The 21,177-nt window shown below is 33.6% G+C and overlaps 2 protein-coding genes across 2 annotated transcripts; both read right to left on the minus strand.

Moving 5' to 3' along the window:
* Positions 1-7,330: 7,330 nt before the first annotated feature.
* LOC106352518 (putative F-box/LRR-repeat protein At1g56400) lies at positions 7,331-11,965 on the minus strand. The gene has a single exon (XM_048752339.1). It carries the CDS (start codon positions 11,533-11,535, stop codon positions 10,573-10,575), a length of 963 nt encoding a protein of 320 aa, XP_048608296.1. The 5' UTR covers positions 11,536-11,965; the 3' UTR covers positions 7,331-10,572.
* Positions 11,966-17,343: 5,378 nt separating this feature from the next.
* Positions 17,344-19,832, minus strand: LOC106346005 (glucose-6-phosphate/phosphate translocator 1, chloroplastic). Its single transcript, XM_013785242.3, has 5 exons — positions 19,181-19,832; positions 18,553-18,778; positions 18,247-18,469; positions 17,847-18,060; positions 17,344-17,669 (listed from the first exon to the last, which is right to left on the minus strand). The coding sequence occupies exons 1-5, from the start codon at positions 19,661-19,663 to the stop codon at positions 17,658-17,660; spliced, it is 1,158 nt and encodes a 385-aa protein (XP_013640696.1). The 5' UTR covers positions 19,664-19,832; the 3' UTR covers positions 17,344-17,657.
* Positions 19,833-21,177: the final 1,345 nt, after the last annotated feature.

Consider the following 21,177-nt stretch of genomic DNA (forward strand, 5'->3'; position numbering starts at 1 on the left):
ACGATCGCTCTTCCGGTTCCTGGAGTTCCTAGAAGACGTCTCTGCAGTTTCTTCCTTCTCCCAATGACCTATCAACTGCTCCCACACCGTCCCGTTGATGAACCGTGGCTTCTTGTTCTTCTGCCAAACTGTCTTCCACGCGTTTATCTGCTTTGTGTAAGAGTCCATGGCCTTCTCGTTGAATTTCTTACGGACTGTTTCCGTAAGATCGGAGTGCCAGTTGAACTCTTGCTACAAAACAAATACAATTTAATAAGTAAATATATTTAAAAAAATGTAAAAACTTTAAAAAAATGAAGAGTTACTATACCGCAAACTGACGAAACCACAACTCTCGTTCGTCGTTAGGGATCACACTCCACTTTGGATATCCAAAACGGAGCATGGAGTACATCATCTGGTTGATGCTCCGGCTAATGCCATTTTTCGACTTGGTGAACCTGTTAAAAAAAATACAAGTTAGCAAGTTAATTAAAGGAAAAAATATAACGGTACAAATAAAAAAAATACTAACCAAGTGCTATGGCCTCGTCGTGGGTTGGGTTGGAGAAACGGGAGATGCTCTCGACCTGGTTGTTGAACCAATAGATGAACCGGCATGACCCCTGGATCCTGTTGAGCAGCAGCGTGAGGGGCAGAGGGAGCTGGAGCGGGAATATATGCGGGAACCGAGTCATGAGACGATCCCGATGCACGGGAACTGCTCACCGAACTACGTCGAAGACGGGCTGCGGGGCGGGCTTCATCCTCGGCCCTAAAAAAAAACGTTTTATTATACATAGTTTATTAGTGGAAACTTATAAAAAATTATAAAAAAATTTAAAATTTTTATTATACATGATTTACATATATATAAAAAAATTTAAAATTTAAAAAAATTAAAAACGTTTTATTATATATATTTCATTACTGGAAACTTGAAAAACGTTTTTAAAAATAAAAAAAAAACGTTTTAAAAAATCAAAAAACGTTTTTAAAAATCAAAAAACGTTTTTAAAAATCCAAAAATGTTCCAAAAAAAAATAAAACAACAATCCAAACAACAATCCTAACTTATATATCCTAAACTATCAATCAAACAACCTAAATTCCGAGATCTAACATCCAAAACCCTAAACAATTGAGATTAAAGAAGGTTTGGGATGATTCTTACATGATTTAGGGTTTGGGGGAGGAATCGCCGGTGTAGAGGGATGAATCGCCGGTTTTGGGGGAGGAATCGCCGGTGAATCGCCGGTGGAGAGAGGAATTTAGAGAGAGAGATGCGGAGATAACGAAGAAAGAAGGAGGAGGGTTATTATATCAGACGATTCCGACGGACACGGGTTCGTCGGTATTTCGTCGGTATAATTAAAATATACCAAATGCCAATTCGCGAAAATTTTCAAGCGGTTTGGTTCTCCCGGGCAAATTTAAATTCCGACGAAATGTGTCTGTCAGTATATTCCGACGGACACATTCCGTCGGTATATTCCGACGGAATTCCGACGACTTAGTGTTTAGGGTGTTGATTTCAAGTTTCTAAATGCAAAATCCAAATCTTTGATAATATATATAGTATTTGCATAAAGATTTAACAATAAAAATGTTTTATAACACGAATTTACACAATAACATTTTTTGTAGTGTAAGCTTATATAAATATGATTGTATAAGTATATAATGTTAAGATGAGATGTTATGAAAACAATGATATGCATACATAAATATTTTAATGAGTTATTATATTAGAACGGTTGCGATCTAATACTATACTAAACACTTATTATGTGTTATTTTCATAGTTTTGGCATCTAAATTTATAGATTTTTATGATTGAAACTTTATAGAAACATATGTCGTCGGTATTTTCCGACGAAATACCGACGACCTTTCCAATTTTCAATGAAACCCATTGTCGTCGCTATGTCGTCGGTATATTGCGAGGGATTTCCGACGGACCATTAAAAAAAAAAAAAAAAAACTAATCAGAATCTTCTGAATCTTCATCAAACTCCCCAACCTCGGCTTCCGGCTCTGAATGTACGACAGCATCATGTCCAAACACAGTCAAATTCTCAACGAGTTGAACATTTTCCAAATCTTCAACTGCCTGGGCGTTGCTGGTAGACTCTGGTTGCAATGGTTCATCATCATCAGAAGTTCCATCCACTCGTCCTCTTGGGTTGATTTGCGTTACAGTAACCCATGGATCGTCTCTGTACGTCACCCGAGGGTAACTGATGTAGCACACCTATACATATCAATTATACAAGTATTAGTAAAATATATAACATTAATTAATTATATTGGTAAAAAATTATGAATAGATTGACATACCTGATCAGCTTGCGAACCAAGAATGAAGGGATCATAATATTGAAGTTTCCGCCGCGAATGAACTGATGTAACACCAAACGCATCAATCTTCACTCCTCTATCTGGGGTGGTGTCATACCAATCACAATAGAATACTACACAACGCAATCCAACCATTCCAGGAAATTGGATTTCCAATATTTCTTTTATGTTGCCGTAGTAGACATCGTCACCAGAAGAAGATGAAACACCAGCATCATATGTTGTCTTAGAATGACCTTTCCTTGTGAATGCATATCCTCGCGTACAAAATTTAGGATATGATTTGACCACATAGTTTGGTCCCTGCACAAATTCGCGTATCCAATCATCGAACACAAGACCTCTGGCCAAACCATCATTCACCTATAAATTAAAAACATATATGATTGAAAAGTTAATTAGTTTATATATATTAAATTTAAACTAATCATTTGCATAGGGTAATATGATATATGACTCACATAACTACGAAGCCACGCAGCAAATCCGTTATCTCTAAGTTGTCGAAGCTCATCTTCTGTTGCATGCCTGTGAGTCATACGCAACTCCGCCATATATACACTATATACAAAAATATTATCAATATGAAATAAATTTATTGAATATTAATCTAACAATAAATGAATAAATATTTTTACCTCTCATATTGTAGAACATCTTCACAGTTGGTGAGCAAATATGTTTGCAAATGAGCGTGCTCAGTGTCCGTAAGTCTCCGCTTCGTGAATTTTCCACTAAGTCGTCCTATTTCCTTGAACATGCTTGGGACAGTAACATGATATGTTGCTCTCTCCCCTCTATCATCATGCCGAGCAGGTCTTCGGTGTTTTGTATGCACTTCTGGTGGAAAATAATTTTCAGCAAAGATTGCAGTTTCTTCATTGATCACCTGTGCCACTATAGATCCTTCCACCCTGCTTTGATTTTTGACCATCTTCTTCAGATGATGCATATAACGCTCAAAAATATACATCCATCTGTACTGCACAGGACCACCAAGTTCCAATTCTCTTGCGAGATGAATAGCAAGATGTTCCATTACATCAAAGAATGATGGAGGAAATATCTTCTCAAGGTTGCACATGCTGACTGGTGCGTTTGTCTTCAAATTATTAATACCCTCTTCAGTCACTACTCTGCTGCATAAGTCGCGGAAGAAAACACTAATCCCTACATAGATAAAAGACATAATTTTCGTAAGTATTAAGTTTTTATAAGCATAATTGTTAAATATAAAAATAAATTAAATTTTAAAAATATAATATACCTGCAATTGCTTCATGAACATTACGTGGCAATAATGCTGAAAAAGCAAACGGAAGGAGGCGCTGCATAATTACATGACAATCATGACTCTTCAAGCCAGTAAACTTTCCTTCGCTTCTATCAACGCAGTTCCCCAAATTTGATGCATATCCGTCAGGAAATTTCACTTTATCTGTAATCCAATCAAAGAACTCTTCTTTTCTAGCACCATCCAGCCGATAAATGGGAAAAGGGGCCGTACCGTTCTCATCAACGTGAAGTTCAGAACGATCACAAATATCGACTAAATCCAACCTTGACTTCAAATTATCCTTCGTTTTACCTTGGATGTTAAGGACTGTGTTCATCAGATTATCGAAGAAGTTCTTCTCAATATGCATGACATCTAAATTATGCCGCAATAGATGACTCTCCCAATATGGCAGATCCCAGAAAATACTCTTTTTGTGCCAGTTATGTAGCTCTCCAACCGCATTGACTCGAATGTTTTCATGTCCACCTACATCTGGCGTCCTTTCTGCATCAAAATACCTAAACTGCTTCAACAAATCTTTCCCACTAACTTCCTCAGGTGGACCATCAAACACCTGCTTGTTCTTCGTAAACGAAGTCTTACTCCTGCGGTATGGATGATCAGGTGGTAGAAATCGTCTGTGACAGTCAAACCAACACGTTTTCCTTCCGTTCTTTAGTTGGAAAGCATCTGTGTCATCTTGACAATATGGACATGATAGCTTCCCATGTGTTGTCCATCCAGATAACATACCATATGCTGGAAAGTCACTTATTGTCCACATAAGTACTGCCCGCATCTGAAAGTTTTCTTTGCGCGAAACATCGTATGTCTCAAAACCATGCGCCCATAGTTGTTGCAACTCATATATTAGTGGTTGAAGAAACACATCTAGTGATCTTTTAGGATGATCTGGCCCGGGGACGAGAATTGAGAGAAACAAAAACTCTCGTCGCATGCACAAGCTCGGCCGTAAGTTGTACGGTGTCACAATAACTGGCCATAGAGAATACTGCCTTCCATGCTTTCCAAATGGGCTGAAACCATCAGTAGATAATCCAAGATAAACATTTCTTCTCTCTTCCGCAAATTCTGGATATGTTGACTGGAAATGTTTCCAAGCCTTTGCATCTGAAGGATGTCTAATCTCACCATTTGTGGAATGCTCTGCATGCCATCTCATTGCTTTTGCTGTGCGCTCACACTGATACAACCTCTTCAATCTTTCCGTCAAAGGCAAATACCACATTCTTTTGAATGGGATCGGAACTCTTCCCCTCGTCTCCTGATAACGAGGTTTCCCACAAAATTTGCATACATTCCGTGTCTCATCCGCTCTCCAGTAGATCATGCAGTTGTCAATACATACATCTATCACTTCATACGGTAGTTGAAGACCTGCAACAAGTTTCTGAACCTCGTAGTATGAACCCGGTGCAAGGTTATCCTCAGGTAGAATACCTTTGACAAAATCAGTAATCGCATCCATACATTCTTCAGCCAAATTATAGTCTGTCTTAATACCCATTAATCTAGTTGCAGATGATAAGACTGAATGACCATCTCTACAATTTTGATACAAAGGTTGTTTTCCTGCATCCAACATGTCAAAAAATCTCCTAGATTCGGGGTTTGGTTCTTCCCCTCTATAATGATCATGTACCATCTGCTCAGTACCTACACCATAATCTATATCCGTTCTAGATTCTTCTAACCTAATATCAGGCTGAGGTTCACTAACAGGCTGAGGTTCGCTAGTACTACCATATTCATAACCAGTTTCCCCATGAAGGTACCAAACTTTATAATTACGTGAAAACCCTTTCATATACAAATGAGTCCAAACATCAAATTCTTTTATAACCTTATTATTATTGCAAGAAGAGCAGGGACATCTTAACATACCACTTTTTGCATCCGGTTGCTGTTGAACAAGCCTCATGAATTCTCCAATCCCTTGAACGTATTCTTCCGTAAGCAAATTGGTGTTCGGATCCAAATGAGGTTTATCCATCCACGAACGATAATAAACTTCTGAAGACATGATTTTCACGGAATTGTTATGACTAAAGAGAATGAAGAGAGAATGAAGTGTGAATGAGTTGAATGAGGAGGGGTTGTATTTATAGGAAATTGCTTACGGACCTCCGACGACTTTCCGACGGAATTCCGACGGATGTAAAGCAGTCCGTCGGAATTCCGTCGGTATTGTCCAATCTCAAACGGCTATACAACGGTCATATATATTTGTCGGCAACGGTCACATGGTTCGTCGGAATTCCGTCGGTATTTTCCGACGAATTCCGACGACTTTGCTGTTAATCGAATGTCGTCGGAAATTCGTCGGAATATACCGACGAACTTCCGACGACTACAACGGTTACATTTTTTTATCGGAATGTCGTCGAAAAGTCGTTGGAAAGTTCCGACGAACCATATTTCGTCGGAATTCCGTCGGAAATGGCCGACGGAATTCCGACGACTTAATTTTTTTGGATTTGGTCAGAAATTTGTCAGTATTCCGTCACAAATGTCCGACGACCTTGGTGTCCGTCGGAACCTCCGTCGGAATTCGGTGTGTTTTCTTGTAGTGTTTAACGCTCATCAGAGCTATCTCCGGAAACTTCCATTCAAAAGAAATCATCGGGAATGGTGAACAACATTCAATCGATCTCCTCTTGTGTTGATCTCCTCTTGTGTTGCAACAATTTCTGTCTATCATGTTTCTAGATCGGACAACTTAGTTGCCAATGATTTAGGCAAAAAAGACTCTCCAAATCTTTTCTCTTTGTAACCGACTTCATGATTTGGACCATTGCTTTGGGCTCATTTCTTTTTTTAGAGGTTGCTAATAAAATTTTCAGTGACAAAAAAAATATTTACCACTGTTAGCGACGAAATTATCCGTAGTTGCCATAGCCATGAACATTTTGACCTTCACACATTCCATCTTCATCATTGATATTATTTGCTCCGGAAGATTCGCCAACATCAAAACAGTTTTTCTTCATGACTCGTCCAGATATAATAGTGTCCCTTAAATTCGTAAATGAAAAGATGTTTGGATACAACTCTTGCTATACAACTCTTGCTTCCCGTTGTTTAGTGTTCTTGCATCGCGCACATGGACACAATAATATGTTTCGTTCCAAGTAACATGCTTGATTACAAGCAAACTGAATAAAAAAATTAATACCTTCAATAAACTCACTTGAAACACAATTATTTTCAGAATCGATTTGATGATCCATCCACTCTCTTGACTGAAAAAGTCTTTCGGAAGTAGATGAAGAGAAGAACATTGGAAGTTGATTATTAGGTGATATGTTAATAACGGAACCGCGTTGATTTATATAATTGAAATGTAGCCACTAACCAGCCACGAAATATTCAATGGCTACATAACTATCTCATTTTGGAATATATTCTGTCCTTTGAGTGACAGGACGTTGATGGTGTCATAGAGTCACGGGCCAGCCACATAAAAAGTGTGCCAAACTACTTTCGGCACCAAAAAACTAGCCACTAAATTTCCGGTGGCCAATCGTGGCTAACCACCCACTAACTAGCTACAGAGTCAATTCGTGGCAACATAGCCACAGAAATTTAGTAACTAAAGCGTGACTGCCGTAGCCGCTGATAATTCGTGGATATATCATGGCTGGTTTTGCTACGGTGTAACCACGGATTCAACAAAGTCGTGGTCTTTTGGGTTCGTGGCTTTATCGTGGGTTATTAGTGGCTCTTTTTTTATAGCCACAGAAATTTGGTGGCTCATCCGTGGCTATTTCAGATGTTATTACTAGTGACAAGCTTTAGCGAATACTTGATGAAACTGTGCTTCCGATACTATGCAGAGAGCTAGTTTGACAAGTTGAAGCATAGCTAAGTAAAAGACATTGGCATTCTCTTTGTCCTTTAATGGTCAATTTTTCCACAGATTTGGTTTAGTTAGGACCAGGCACATCATGAGTTTCATAAGGGTGGTCAAGTTTGTTTTGATGGGTAACCACGTGGTCCAACACATCAATTGGTTCTTCGTCTGTTTTTTGAAACCTCACGTCAATTGTTTCTTTGTAAATCCTTTTAAAAAAAATCCCTTAACGGTAGCCAAAACAAAACATTTGCAATGCATTTTTTTCGACTTTATAGGCGATTTTTAGGCTTTTTAACGTTTTCCATTTGTTTGGTTACTAATTCCCATCCTTTTCCTTAAGTCTTGATTTTCTTTTGTTTGGCAGTGTCTTTGTATGGTATAACCACTAACCAGGCAAGATATTAAAACACAGTCAGTTTTATCTCTAGGTTTTAGGAATAAAAATATATAGATGCTCAGTGTGGTTAGAGTTGTTTGTGTGCATTGTTTTTCTTATATCATGCTATAGATAACAGCTTCTTGGAAGCTTCAGAAACGGAGTAACTGAAACACGTTCAAGGGAGATCATTCTTATTTAACCTTTCTTAATCGAGCTTCTTTCTAAAAAAGAGTTTCATGCACAGTCTTCAAGAGAAAGAGATGAAGTGAATATGTTTGGCCAGTATTGATCAGAATTACACCAGCTTGAGGCAGTTTATGGGGAAAGGAAATATAGAGCTCAGCTATGAGACAATATATATATATGTGTGTGTGTGATGTTTGTCTTGGAAAATTACATATAAATGCAACAGGATCTTTGGTTGCATTTGGAGGATCATTATTGGTTTTTTACATACCAATGTGGGCAGATTTAAATTTCGAAACAAAACACGAAGAAGAAGAGCAAAGACAGAAGAAGGAAGGAGACAAACAACATGGAAAATATGGGTGTTTTCTTAACTGAAATTGATTCATGGTAGACCGAGGACAAGCTGAATCTCATTTGGGGTGGGAGGACAAATGATCAGGCATCTAAGACCCTGTACGCAAAGAGCCATTTGGCTATATGAGAGAGATAAATTTTTGATAAGATATATATATTTATTGATAAGATATATAGGCTCTTGAATCTCATCAGTAACAAAACTGAAATCACAAAATATATAGATGCCAAAAAAAGAAAAAAAATATTTGGAAAAAAATTCAACTTATGAACAAGATAAAAAATATCAATTAATTAATATATAAACAATTTTTTTTTAAAAAAAAAAAACAATTTTCATAACAAGAGAACTGATACATTATCAATTTAACTAAGCCAAAGATGCACCAAAAGCAAAAAAAAAGAGAAGAAAAACCACAGGTTTTAACTAGAAATTGTGAGTTCTTGCATATACATCTTTATAGTACATATTCCTTGAATTAAACAAAACCAAAATCGAATACGAACTAAAGATGACATTAAGCAGGAACAACAATAACGGAACATGAACTAAAATGAAATTAAGCAAGAAACAATAACCAAATCTTTAAAAGAGATCAAAGTTTTTCTTTGGTTCATAGAGATAACCAAGTCCTCGTTTTTCATGAGGCTCTTATTCATAAAACAAATAAACCGAAACAAACTTAACAGATTCAAACAAGAACATCCATTCTTGAAGTTATTAAAACAGACTTGAAAACATTATTAAATGGAAAAGTAAACCCGGTAGTAAAGTCTTGAATAGATCACCTCTTCAAGAATTGTGCACAACAACTTGGACACGGTTCGAACTGCGTTGCAGCATTTCAGATTTGGCATTTGCAAACATCTTTCGACCCTCGTCCAAATCAAACGGCATGTATAGCTCAACTCTCTCCAGATGCTCACATTCAGATTGAATAAAAAACTTCACTATGTGCAGCTCATTTGCTCCACCAGTGAAGTTCTTCACCACAACTGCTTTCAGAGTCTCTGTCAGACACTCATATGATATGTTTTGCATCCAGTATGTCTGTGGATCTATGCCAGCATATGATGAAGCGGTCTGGGAAATATGAAATCATTGTCGCATGGTTTAATAATATGAAGTGATCCATATATATATTGTAACATATAATTCATTTTTGAGGCTATATAATTAACATTAAGAAAACTTACCGCAATGGGGCTTGGAGGAAGCAAATCTATAGTGAGTGTTTCCAATTTTGGGCAATTAACGAGAAGAAGCCTAATTCCATTGAACTCTCTCGGATGCAATTCCGTCTTCAGCACTAAATGTTTTGTTTCCATCGGGCGAAGAAAATGTGGATGCTCAGATCTTGGAATCATCTAACATAAGAAAAAATTCACTTTGTCACTATTTTATTCTAAACATTCAATTTATACATTAATTTAATGCTAAAATTTTAGGGTATAGCTCTATATTCACTAAGAAATTACTTTAATTAACACTATGGAAAGAAATATTGTCTTCTAATGCAAAATATACGCATTGCTTGTTTTATAGATTCTAAAACATATTTGGGTTTTAGGTTTTCAAAAACACTTTTTAAAATTTTCATGATTCAGATTTTGGTATTCTTTTTTTTCTAAAACACTTTATTAGCCAATCAAATTTTTAATAAAATTTTTTTCTAAAATTTAGGAAAAGTAGTTTCAATTTTGTTTGATCATTTATGAACAAAAACCAAAAATCAACTTATGTGAGATTTTAATTAAAAACGATTTTTGTTTGTTTTACAGGAATTGTTACTTTTAAAAATATAATATATAAAATATATACAAAAGTATAGAAAATATCAAAAAACATTTTTAAGAAAACTATTTTCTATTTAACAGAAAAAATCTCATTTGTTTTTTTTGCTCAAAATATCATTCTACAAAACTCCCAATACTATATTTCGCAAACACTAACACACACACACACACTTGACCTAATAAATTTCACAAACTACTAATATCTAATCTGTTTATACAACATCTAAATATTCAACATAATTTCTTTTCACTAGGTACAATTACTACCACATGGCAAAGTATTCAAAAATTTCAAAGAACCATGAATTAAAATGAGCCTACACTGAATGACCTAATGCGTGAAAATGTAATGTAAATCTAAAGACATACCTTGAGTAGAAACGGACAGACCGTTAAGGTCGTAGCAGTTCGACCACCATCATCAAGGAGATTATTAAGGAGATGACAAAGCATGCCTCCTTCTGCGGTGGTCGAATCATTTTCATCATTGTTATTGTCCAACACCCGGAAATCAAATTCAACTTCGCTTATGATGGTATTCATATTATCGAATTCGAAGCAGAAAAGATCTCCCGAGTACTTGAGTATGTCAACTCTAGGGAGGTGAAAGGTGCAGTTAATGGAAAAGTCGCAGTTTTTGATTGCAACTTCTCTCATATTCCCTTTTATCGTATCGAAATCAAGTTCCCGACAGTCATTGATAGTTAAACTCTCAACCCTTGAAGTCTTTAGAAAAGGTTCAAGATTCGTCAGTACCATACAGCCGAAAGAGACGGTTTTGAGCTTTCCTAGGTTTGATAGTTTTGCTGGGTCAAACTTCTTGCACGCGCCAACTTTCAACGACTCGAGAGTCGCAAGATCATAGACGCTTTGGGGGATTTCAACAACCAACTCATCAAGGTTGACATCATGAAAGGTTGTCCACGCCGGGTTTGAGAAATCAAGAACCAAGGCCTTGACCCTTTTTCGGACCGCGAACGCTATCAGGGACTCGATCACATCCAAGTATTTCTTTGGATACGAGATAGAAATCCCGAATGTATCGATGGGTTGATCATCGATTCTAGCGACCCAGCTACACACGTAATCAACAAACGCAACCCTCGCCCTAACCCAACTTATAGGATTTGCGTAGACAGAAGGGCTCAAGAAGTCGGATTCCTTGAAAGAAACATTCCTCGTCTGAAGATAGACAGATCTCCACCGCTTGGAGAGGCGACTGGTTTGAACACATTCCTTGAACGACAAGCATGAAATGATGAGGACCAAAAGAACATCTGGTAGATTTGAGATTATGTCTGCTTGATCACTCGGATCCATTGTGGTAATCAAGAGAAAGTGGAGAATTTTGAAAGAAAGCCAGAGGTGTTTGCGGATTTGTATCTGATATGTTAGACGCTACAGAGAGTGCTTATATATACACTCTTGATAGGGTTGCATGATAGGATTCTGTGAATCTAGTCATGATCTGAGAGGTGTCTCCAGAACAAAACTTCTATAAGTGGTATATTTTGAATATAGAAACCTATCTTTGACCTCCAAAGTCAACAGTTTGCATGACCTGTGACTATAGATTTCAATTCTAGTTTTTCATAAATCTTTTCTTATTTTTTTTTTTCATAAATCAGTGAAAAATAATTAATTGAATAAACTTTTTTAACTATGAACTCTTCACAATGTTTAGTTGGTAATGCCTCTTTGGCATTACTCGAACACCTAGAATAATTTTGAGGTTTTATAACAATTAATGCAGTCTGCTCTTGTTGCTCACAATCATGCAACCTTTTGTGTTGTACACATTTTTTTCTTTGCCACATGTGTAAGAAGGATTGGAAACTGAGATGGAACAGAAAATAATTAAGTAAATTAAGTCATGTAATAATGTAATAGCAAGTATCCAATAACATTTAGGGAGTGTTATTTAATTAGTGATTTAAAATCAATTATTAATGTTCTATAAAATTTAATTTCTTTAAGATATTTTGAGTTGACGGATTCTAAAAGCTCTCCAGTATGCATTGAATTTTGAGTTCAATCATTTATTCATGAAACTTCATAAAAATGATTTGAAATCAATCCAAAATACAAAGAATTTTAAAATTCTTAGAACTTGAATAACACTAGATTTCAAAGACTGGATTTAAATCATTCATTGAATATCAGTAGATTTTAAAATTGAATTTATAATCATCATTTGAATAACAGTGGATTGTCTTTAGATTTAAACTCTATTAAAATACATGATTGAATAACACCACTTTGAGATTTCTTGTTAATTCCTTCTTTTCAACTTTTTCAATTATTTTTAACTATAAGATTTAAGTTTTCTGATTTATTTATAAATTGACTAACTTGAAATTTCCGCTTATGCTTCAAGCGAATGAAAGTCTCAAATACTTTTTTTCAAGAGTTCTGTAACTTGGCACTAATTGTTAATGTCGATAAATTCATTCAGGAAGCATTCTAACTAATAAAAATGAATATTTAGGTTCGGTGAATTGTAAATAATATATGTTAAATTCTTAGAGTCACAGACAATATTCTTAGCAAATAAATAAGTTTTAAAATCAATGAGTTGAATGGAAACCATCTATTATATTATTTTGAAAATATTTTTTGATTAAGAATAAATTTTAAATGAATGATTAAATTTTTTATAAGAACATTTTTTTTAAATACATATTTTATAAAGGAAACAGTTATTTATCAAAAGATGTAATGTGAACATATATAATTTGGCAGCCATTTGTCTTTTAGGAGCTTTGCAAATTTGCACTATTTGCTAATAATGTTAATAAATCTGTCATCAATGCATGAAGCAACTGAAACAAGAAAAAAAAGGTTCGAATCTTTAAGAATCGTTAGATTCAACGAATGATAAACTATATTATGATGTTGTCATATTTTCTGGATCGCAAATAACCTTCTTAGTATATAAAGAGTAATTTGGAATGGAAAGTTGAATATGACTTTTTACATACAATTTATTCTCTTTATTATACGAGTTAGGAATTAACTTTGACTAAGAATCAATATTAATGTTAAGAAATCTACATGAATCATTTTAAATGAGACCAACAAACACATGAATCTTTAGATTCAACGAATGGTAAAATATGGCATTTGTGCCAAATTGGGAGTGGTAAACAATTTTCTTAGACAAGAGTATTAAAGGGTTTGACAGTTTTATCGTAGTATTCGGTTGTGAATCATAGTGGTGTTTTACAATAATCACAAAAGACTGTAAACCGCTTTAAATTGTTTAAAACTTTTCAAAATAAAAATTAGTTTATGTTAATGTTAGCAGTTAAAAGCGATTACATATAAATAATAAAATAAAATTATGTTTAAAATATTTAAATATTAAAGCAAACAATTTAAAGTCAAAATTTATAAATAAAAATATACAAAAACATTTCATATATTAATTTATATCCACTAAAACTATCATAATTTATATTAAAAACTTTAAACCAAAGCTATTCACTATAACTTTTTAGACAATAATGTATATACATATATAAACATATATCCATATATACATATATCAAAAAAAAAATTAAAAAATCTAATATAAATGTTCACAATTTCATTGAGATTATCTTTTATCTAATAAAAATAACAATAAAAATAAAAGAAACATAAGATTGTTATTAATTATATTAAATGAATAATTTTATATATTATCATAATAATATGATTTTAATATTTTATAATTTATTAATATTAGTAATTTATTATTAAACTGCTACATCATCTTATATTTAATGAGTCATAAGTATTTTACAAATGTACCAATTTATAACTAAGTATTAGTCTTACAAATCGTTTAATAATACTTGAAATAACATTTTGTTACATCCGCAAACTCCTACAACCGAACTCATAATTGATGCTTTAAAACCAGTCAGATCCTAAAATCAACATAGAGGTTCAATTGGAGTTACAACATACAGTATATTATAATGTTCATTTATTTGGAAAGTAATTTTGAATAAAAATCAGTTTTAGGTTGGTTGATTACTAAGTTATCATTAATAAAATGATTTATTAAAAAAATGAAATTAAAAAAATAATTATTTAAACAAATAAGTCAAATAAAAGAATAAATATAATATATTCAAAAAAAAATATTTTAGACTAAAATATGCAAATTGTTTTGAAACTTATACAGTGATTTAATAGTAGATTACTTTATAATAAAACTATTTTATTTTTTAACTTTTATCAAGGTAATCAATTTAAAAATAAAAAAAAATAAAAAATAGAATATTATAATTTTTCAGAAACCCATTTTATTTTTTTAATATTTTTATTTTCACAATTCTTATAAATGTGAGAGTCTTATAGTTTCTTATAAGCGACTACATTTTTTAATATGCTTATATATACTATCTATACACTGACACTTTATTTTACCTTTTAATAAACTAAAAAGAGTAAATACTATTTTTTATAAATATATGTTTTTCAAATTCTAATATTTCACGCATGTGTCCTTCTTGAAACTTTTAGATATATGCATCTTAAAAATTAAATTATTTAAATAAGCATAACCTAATTTCAAATAACTGTGAATTTTTTAAAAAATAAGATAACATGCTTTACAGATTTTTTTTTGTTTTTTACTTATGAGATCAGTATAATCATATAAAAACTATTTTGAATAAATTAAATAAACCATAAAAGAAACTTAAAATGTTATTCACAAATTAAGGAATTCTTATGCTATCCCTGCAAACGGTTTGTTCGCTAATATTAGCGGTTTTTGGCATTTCATATCAATTACAAAAACTGTCAGAAACTGCTTCAAGTTGCTCAAATTTTTTCATAATTAAAAGATGGCTTCCGCTAATGTTTGCGATTGCAGACGGTTACGAATAAATAAATAAAAATAAAATTAATATTTCAAATTATTATATTAAAATTGAAATATTATGAATAAAATATATAAATATATTTTATATTTTAATTTATATTCACTACAAATATCATAATTCATATTATAATGTTTTTAAACAAACAGTATTCATATAGAAACTATATAATATTTTAAAAAAATCTAATATAAATCTGTATAAAAATGAATTTTCATTAAAATTATAACTTTCATCTAAACTATATAAGATAAAAATAAATTTAATATTTTTTACTGAAACTAACTTTAATTTAATCCATAAAATTATTTTGTTCCCCGAAAATTTGCAAGATTCTATTTGTGTTCCGTGAACTCAATAACCACTTATTTGAAATGCTATAGCGGGTGCAGTTGAATTGGGACCTAAGATGGGGCATGGGACCTAAGATGGGGCATGGAAGCTCTTCTAAAAGAAGATAGCAAAAGCTACCCAACCAACTAGATCCTTGCAAGAAGCAGACAGCTAATTAACGCTGCAGAAAAAGAAGATTGATTGTGAAAGATGTTCGACTAGAAATAGTCTTGTTATTGCTTCGACTCATATTCCCCAAAAAGTGGATCCCGCTCTAATAGCAAACAGCAGCAGAAGAGTTCCTGCCTCTTGTTTCAGAGTCAATTTACGGAATTTCCTTTCTTTAGGTTGTTTAAGTAGGTTGGGTGACAGATCGGCCAGTCCAAGCGTAAGCTAGATTCATTTATTGACCTAAACTGATTCAAACAGATAGGTTATTCATAAAACACAATTGTTTGTCAATCATTTATTTTAGATGCTAAACGATGATGGATTCGGTTTATATGATATGCATATCCGGATAAATTATTCAACAGCCGGATAATACATAGATATTCCGGACTGTAACAATTATAGCGAGGAAATGATTTTTGTTTATATTAATATGAATGTGCATTATAACCGGCTAATGCATCATGGGTTTGAATTAAGTTATTATAAGATATAAAGTAATATGTACACGTGAACCTTAACCGGATATTTGAATTTTAATCCAGATAAATCTTGTAATAGCCATAAATATGATTTTGTTAGCCAATATATGAAATGTTGAGTGCTTCTAAATAAACCGGTATCTGCATCATGGGTTTGAATTAGGTTATTATAAGAGATAAAGTAATATATATGCACGTGCCTTAACCGTATATTAGAAAGTTAAACCGGGTAAATCTTGTAATAGCCATCAATATCATTTTGTTTTCCGAGATTTAAACTGTTTAGCGCCTCCAAATAAACCGGTATTTGGAACATGAATGTGTATTAAAACAGGATAGTAAATCATAAGTTCGAGTTGAGTTATAATAAAAAATGAAGTAATATGTACACATGATTTTTAACCTGAAATTACAAAGTATTACAGATAAATTAATGGACATTAAACCTCATAAAAAGGCTTCTTAGAGGCCAAAATCAATTTGTTCTGTACTGTAAAATATGCTGTTTATTTTAAGAGAGTTTCGCGGATAGAGGAGATAATCCCAACACTAGAGACCTCTGACGTGCTAGCCCACCTCGAGAAGCTATGTCCGACGTTATCAAACGGAACCAGAGTCGTATTGAACTTCAAATTGGAAGAGGAGATAAAGATGTTTTGTCACAAAAAAAAAAAAAAAGATAAAGATGTTCAAACGTTGGCTAAATGTCTTTTTTTCTTCTGTTTTCTTATTTTTTGTCTCCTTCTGTTTTCTACTGAAACTCAATTTGCATATACAGGCAAGCATGATATGATTGTCTGCTATTGTCATGTGTAGCTTGTGATCTTGACTAATTTAAAACAAAAAGGTGGCGACTTTGATGCATAAATTAATAACAAAGATAAGCGAAATGCAAATTCAGATAGAGAGAATCTTCTTTTAGTATAATTCTTCACTGGACATATATCTGCCTCTTCTGAAATCCTAAGAGACATCTTTTTTTTTTTTTTTTTCTATCTCTGCCATTGAACCAAATCTAAAATATCTAAAGCCTCTGCTTTATTCCCAAGCATCATCATAAAAAAAAATACGTCACTAATAATTATTGTTTCTTTGGATTTCTTTCTTTTGGAATTTTTTTTTTTTTTGGTCGAATTGGAATTTTCTTTTTTTACAAATGAAAATTATACTTATACGGTAACTTCAGAAGAATTAACAAGCTACTTAAATAAAATTATGGTGCTTATTCATGTAACTTCAACGGATAAAATCAAGAACCAGGAAGATATATAAGCTCGAATAAAATTATTATTCGATATATATATTTTTTGAAATAGTTCTCTTATATTTTGAAATAGTCTTTATTCTCTCAAGGGGGTAATTGATGTCCCACTTTAGTTACAAAGAGGCAATCTTTCTCGTTTCCCCTAAATTCAAACAATTAAACCCAAAAAGCTCAATTTAAGAAACTGCCTAACACACTAACATTGTCGTCTCCAGTCTCATCATTATTGAGGACAAATATCTACATCTCCCTCCCCTGGTTAAAACCGAAATCACGAGTTCAGCATCGGACCGGAACACTCCATGCATTGCCCGATCAAAGTTTTGCCTGCAAGACGCGCAAAAAACCGTGATAAAGTAACATGAGGATGACATTTAAGATATTGATTCATGATGATGATGAACAAGCCAAGAAGTGAAGCCAAGAGACGCTTCTTTATCATAGTGGAATATGGATAACATGGGTATATTGGTCATTTCACAGACTATGTGCGGTGTGGTTTACCTGGGAATACAAGAAGGTTCCGAGGATAGCAATGGCAGCTCCAAGAGCGTTAACGGGCTGCACTGGTGTGCGGAAGATAATAATGGAGGAGACTATTACTGAGATACGCTTCATGGTATTACCCACACTAAACGTCAAGGGAGAGATTTGGTCTAAAGACATGTAAGACACTTGGTTGTAGAGATGATAAAACACACTCTGCGCAGCCACCCACCTACAAAATTTGATAGAAACAAATGTATTCATTGACATAATCACTAAAGGCGTCTTAATAATTAGGATAAAAACAGATATTCTGAGAGATAAAGACAAGAACTTGATAAATGGGTCTTTTCACAACGAAGTATAGGAACAGGACAAGGATACATCTAACAGGACAAAACATTGAGAGGGAAATTACCAGACAAACTGAGGTCCGATGTCGGAGAGAGCCTTTTGCCAGCCATCGATCCACATCTGAGGTCCTTCAACCGCAAATGCAAAGGGAGTGAGGATCAAGAGTGATAACATTGAGAGACAAGCGTAGTAGTTCATTCCGCTCACAGACTTTCCCTTCATTCCCTTCTTTGAGAATATGTTACGGAACACGAATGCCAAATTCGAAATCATCGCTCCCATGAAACCTAAGAGCCGAAACAGAAACATTATTATAGAAAAATACCCAATGGCTTATAGAAGCTAGCTAACCAGAACTGCAATACATTACCAATCATGTTGAAGTTAAGCTCAGTAAGGGCAGAGAGAGCACAACCACCGATGATGGGAATGAGGGAGAGGTAAACCGAAGTAGGGAACGTTTCGCCTAAAAGGAACCTGGAGACAAGAACGCTAAACGCTGGCTCGCCACTCTTGATGATGTGTGTGAATGAAACAGCAACCTTTGACATGCTCACCGTTGCGGCCACATGACCAATTGTGTGCGCCACAGCAACCTATAATCAACCCAACCAACAAAAAAAAAAACACTTTTGTACAACCAATTATTAAAAAAAACAAATTATACTTTAAATCTGAATTCTCATATTCCAACTCTTGAATTCTCAGAATTTAGCTATAAAAGTTAATATATTATAACAAAATAACAAAATTCAGCAGCTTATGAACAAACACAGCCAAAAAGAAACATCACTTTCTTCTCTCTCTCTCTACTTGGTAACAAACAAAACTATGCATATCGCTCAGGTAACAACGTGACAATCAATTTGACCATAAACCTCAATACCCATCACCGTAAACATCTATATCTAACCTAAAGTTTCCACCTTTACTTACACCCAAAATAAAAAAAGTTTCCACCTTTACATCTCTAAGCAACGACCCACCAACCCACTTACCGGGAAAAGAGTTTTCCAGAAATCGAAATCCGTTTTGGGAGTCTCAACGATGCCAACGGCCCATGAGATGAGCATCATCAACGAACCGGCGGCGAGAGAGAGGGTGGAGGTGAGCCATGGATAAGGGTACGCGTTCAAGACCTTCTTGTTGTAGATGTTGAAGACAACGTTCAAAGCCCACCAAGTAGCGAAGTATACTCCGATCTTCAGTTTCTTCGCCGCCTCGGACTTCGTGTCGTCGATCGGTTGAGGAGGCTCTGACTTGTCGGCTTCGTAGGCCGAGCGTCTCACCGGAGACTTTGCTCTCAGAGAAGAGAGGTGCAAGGGCTTAGAGAGGGTTAAAACGGTGCGTTTTGGAAGCGCCGGCGACGGAAAGGAGAGGGAGAGAGGAAGTCGTTGGAGTGAGGAAGACGGGTTCCGTCGGGGAAGTGGAGCGGAGAATCCGATCTTAGCGGAGAGAGTCTGCTTCGCCGCTAAAACCATCGCCGGAATATTAGAAAAAAAGAAGCTTTTTCGTCGAATTAAAATAAAAAGAATATAAAACGCTTAGCTGTCGGAGAACTTTGTTAAGTAGGAAGAGGATCAAAGTGTTTGACCTGGAAAGATCTTGTTCGCAATGTTTATAGAAACTATGCAGTATATTAGTACACGAATGCTACTGTCTTTTTCTTTTATTTATTTGATTTCCTACTTTTTTGAGGAAATTTGTTATTTGTTGACAAATACAATTCAAAAAAAGTTATTTGCTTATATTTCAAATTACTACAGTTCTACGATTTGTTTTCTTTTTATTTGCGTCAATCTTACGATTCGGTTAGGGGCGGCTTTGAACTATATCAGTAACGTGGAATTTACACATTCAAAAAATAGACATCGAATCTAAAAATTTGAAGGGGAATATGCTATTTTTTCAACAACTAATTATTGAATTAGTAAAAAGTTTAAATAACCAAAAATATCACTAATGGATCAGAAATCACATAAATGGTTTGTTGATGGAGAATAGCATAGCACTAATACTCCCTCATTCTAAGTGGTGTTCTAAGAGAATTTTTTTTTATTTCATTTTGTTTTCAAATTTTTATGTAAAAAATAAATGCAATTTTATGTTTTTCACTATTTGTATTATATAGTATATTTTTTATTGGTTGAATTATGAATATTTATTGTTGTTTTTATACAAACGAGTAAGATTGAATAAAATTTTGTAATTCCTTAACAGATGTGCAAAAATCTTAAAATCCATTTATTCTAATACAAAGAGAATACTATTCAATTTAATATTTGAAATAATTTAATTTTATTGAGATTTAATACGCAACTAAAAACAAATTTAACGTGTTTAGGGTTTAGGAAAGAAAAAAGGAAACCAGAAATAAAAATAGTTTTCTCTTCTACTTCGATCAACTTAGGTGATGATTTTTTGGATGGTTTTTAGATTTTAGTTTTTGGTTTTTGGTTTTTGGTTTTTGGTTTTTAGATTTTGGTTTTTAGTTTTTGGTTTTTGATTTTGCAGTAGTTTTTAGATTTTGAAAAAACTCGAATGGCAATTTTGGTTTTTAGCTTTAGATTTTTGATTTTACTGTAATTTTAGTTTTTAGAAAAATATAAATGATATTTTTTCAGGTTTTAATAATTTTAGTATATTTTAGTTAATATTTTCTGTTATTTTTAAAACGTTAACTTATAATTTAATTTATTTTTAAACAAACTTAAAATTACTATAAGAATATATCACAATTTCAATAAAATAACACCAATAGATTATTAACAAAACATGCAAACTTTACATAAAAGTAAATTTAAATAATTAAATTAATTTTAGTGGAAATTTAAAGAAGTTCTTAATATAATTATATTTGTATTATACTTATTTGTTCATACTTAAGTCTGATACTAAAACTTATTGTTCATTACTATCGTGAGGTAGTTTTTGATTATTTTCTATTAAATGACAAAGGTAACAAAACTGTTAAAATTAAAAATAAATAAAGAAA

The sequence above is a fragment of the Brassica napus genome, chromosome C3, assembly GCF_020379485.1.
Source record: "Brassica napus cultivar Da-Ae chromosome C3, Da-Ae, whole genome shotgun sequence".
Taxonomy (NCBI): Eukaryota; Viridiplantae; Streptophyta; class Magnoliopsida; order Brassicales; family Brassicaceae; genus Brassica; species Brassica napus.

Coding starts and splice junctions, on each gene's coding strand:
- LOC106346005 (XM_013785242.3), bottom strand. CDS start 19,663: ATGGTTTTAGCGGCGAAGCAGACTCTCTCCGCTAAGATCGGATTCTCC. Junction 18,779..19,180: donor TCTGGAAAACTCTTTTCCCG/GTAAGTGGGTTG, acceptor GGTTGATTATAG/GTTGCTGTGGCGCACACAAT. Junction 18,470..18,552: donor GCTTAACTTCAACATGATTG/GTAATGTATTGC, acceptor TTCGGCTCTTAG/GTTTCATGGGAGCGATGATT.
- LOC106352518 (XM_048752339.1), bottom strand. CDS start 11,535: ATGGATCCGAGTGATCAAGCAGACATAATCTCAAATCTACCAGATGTT.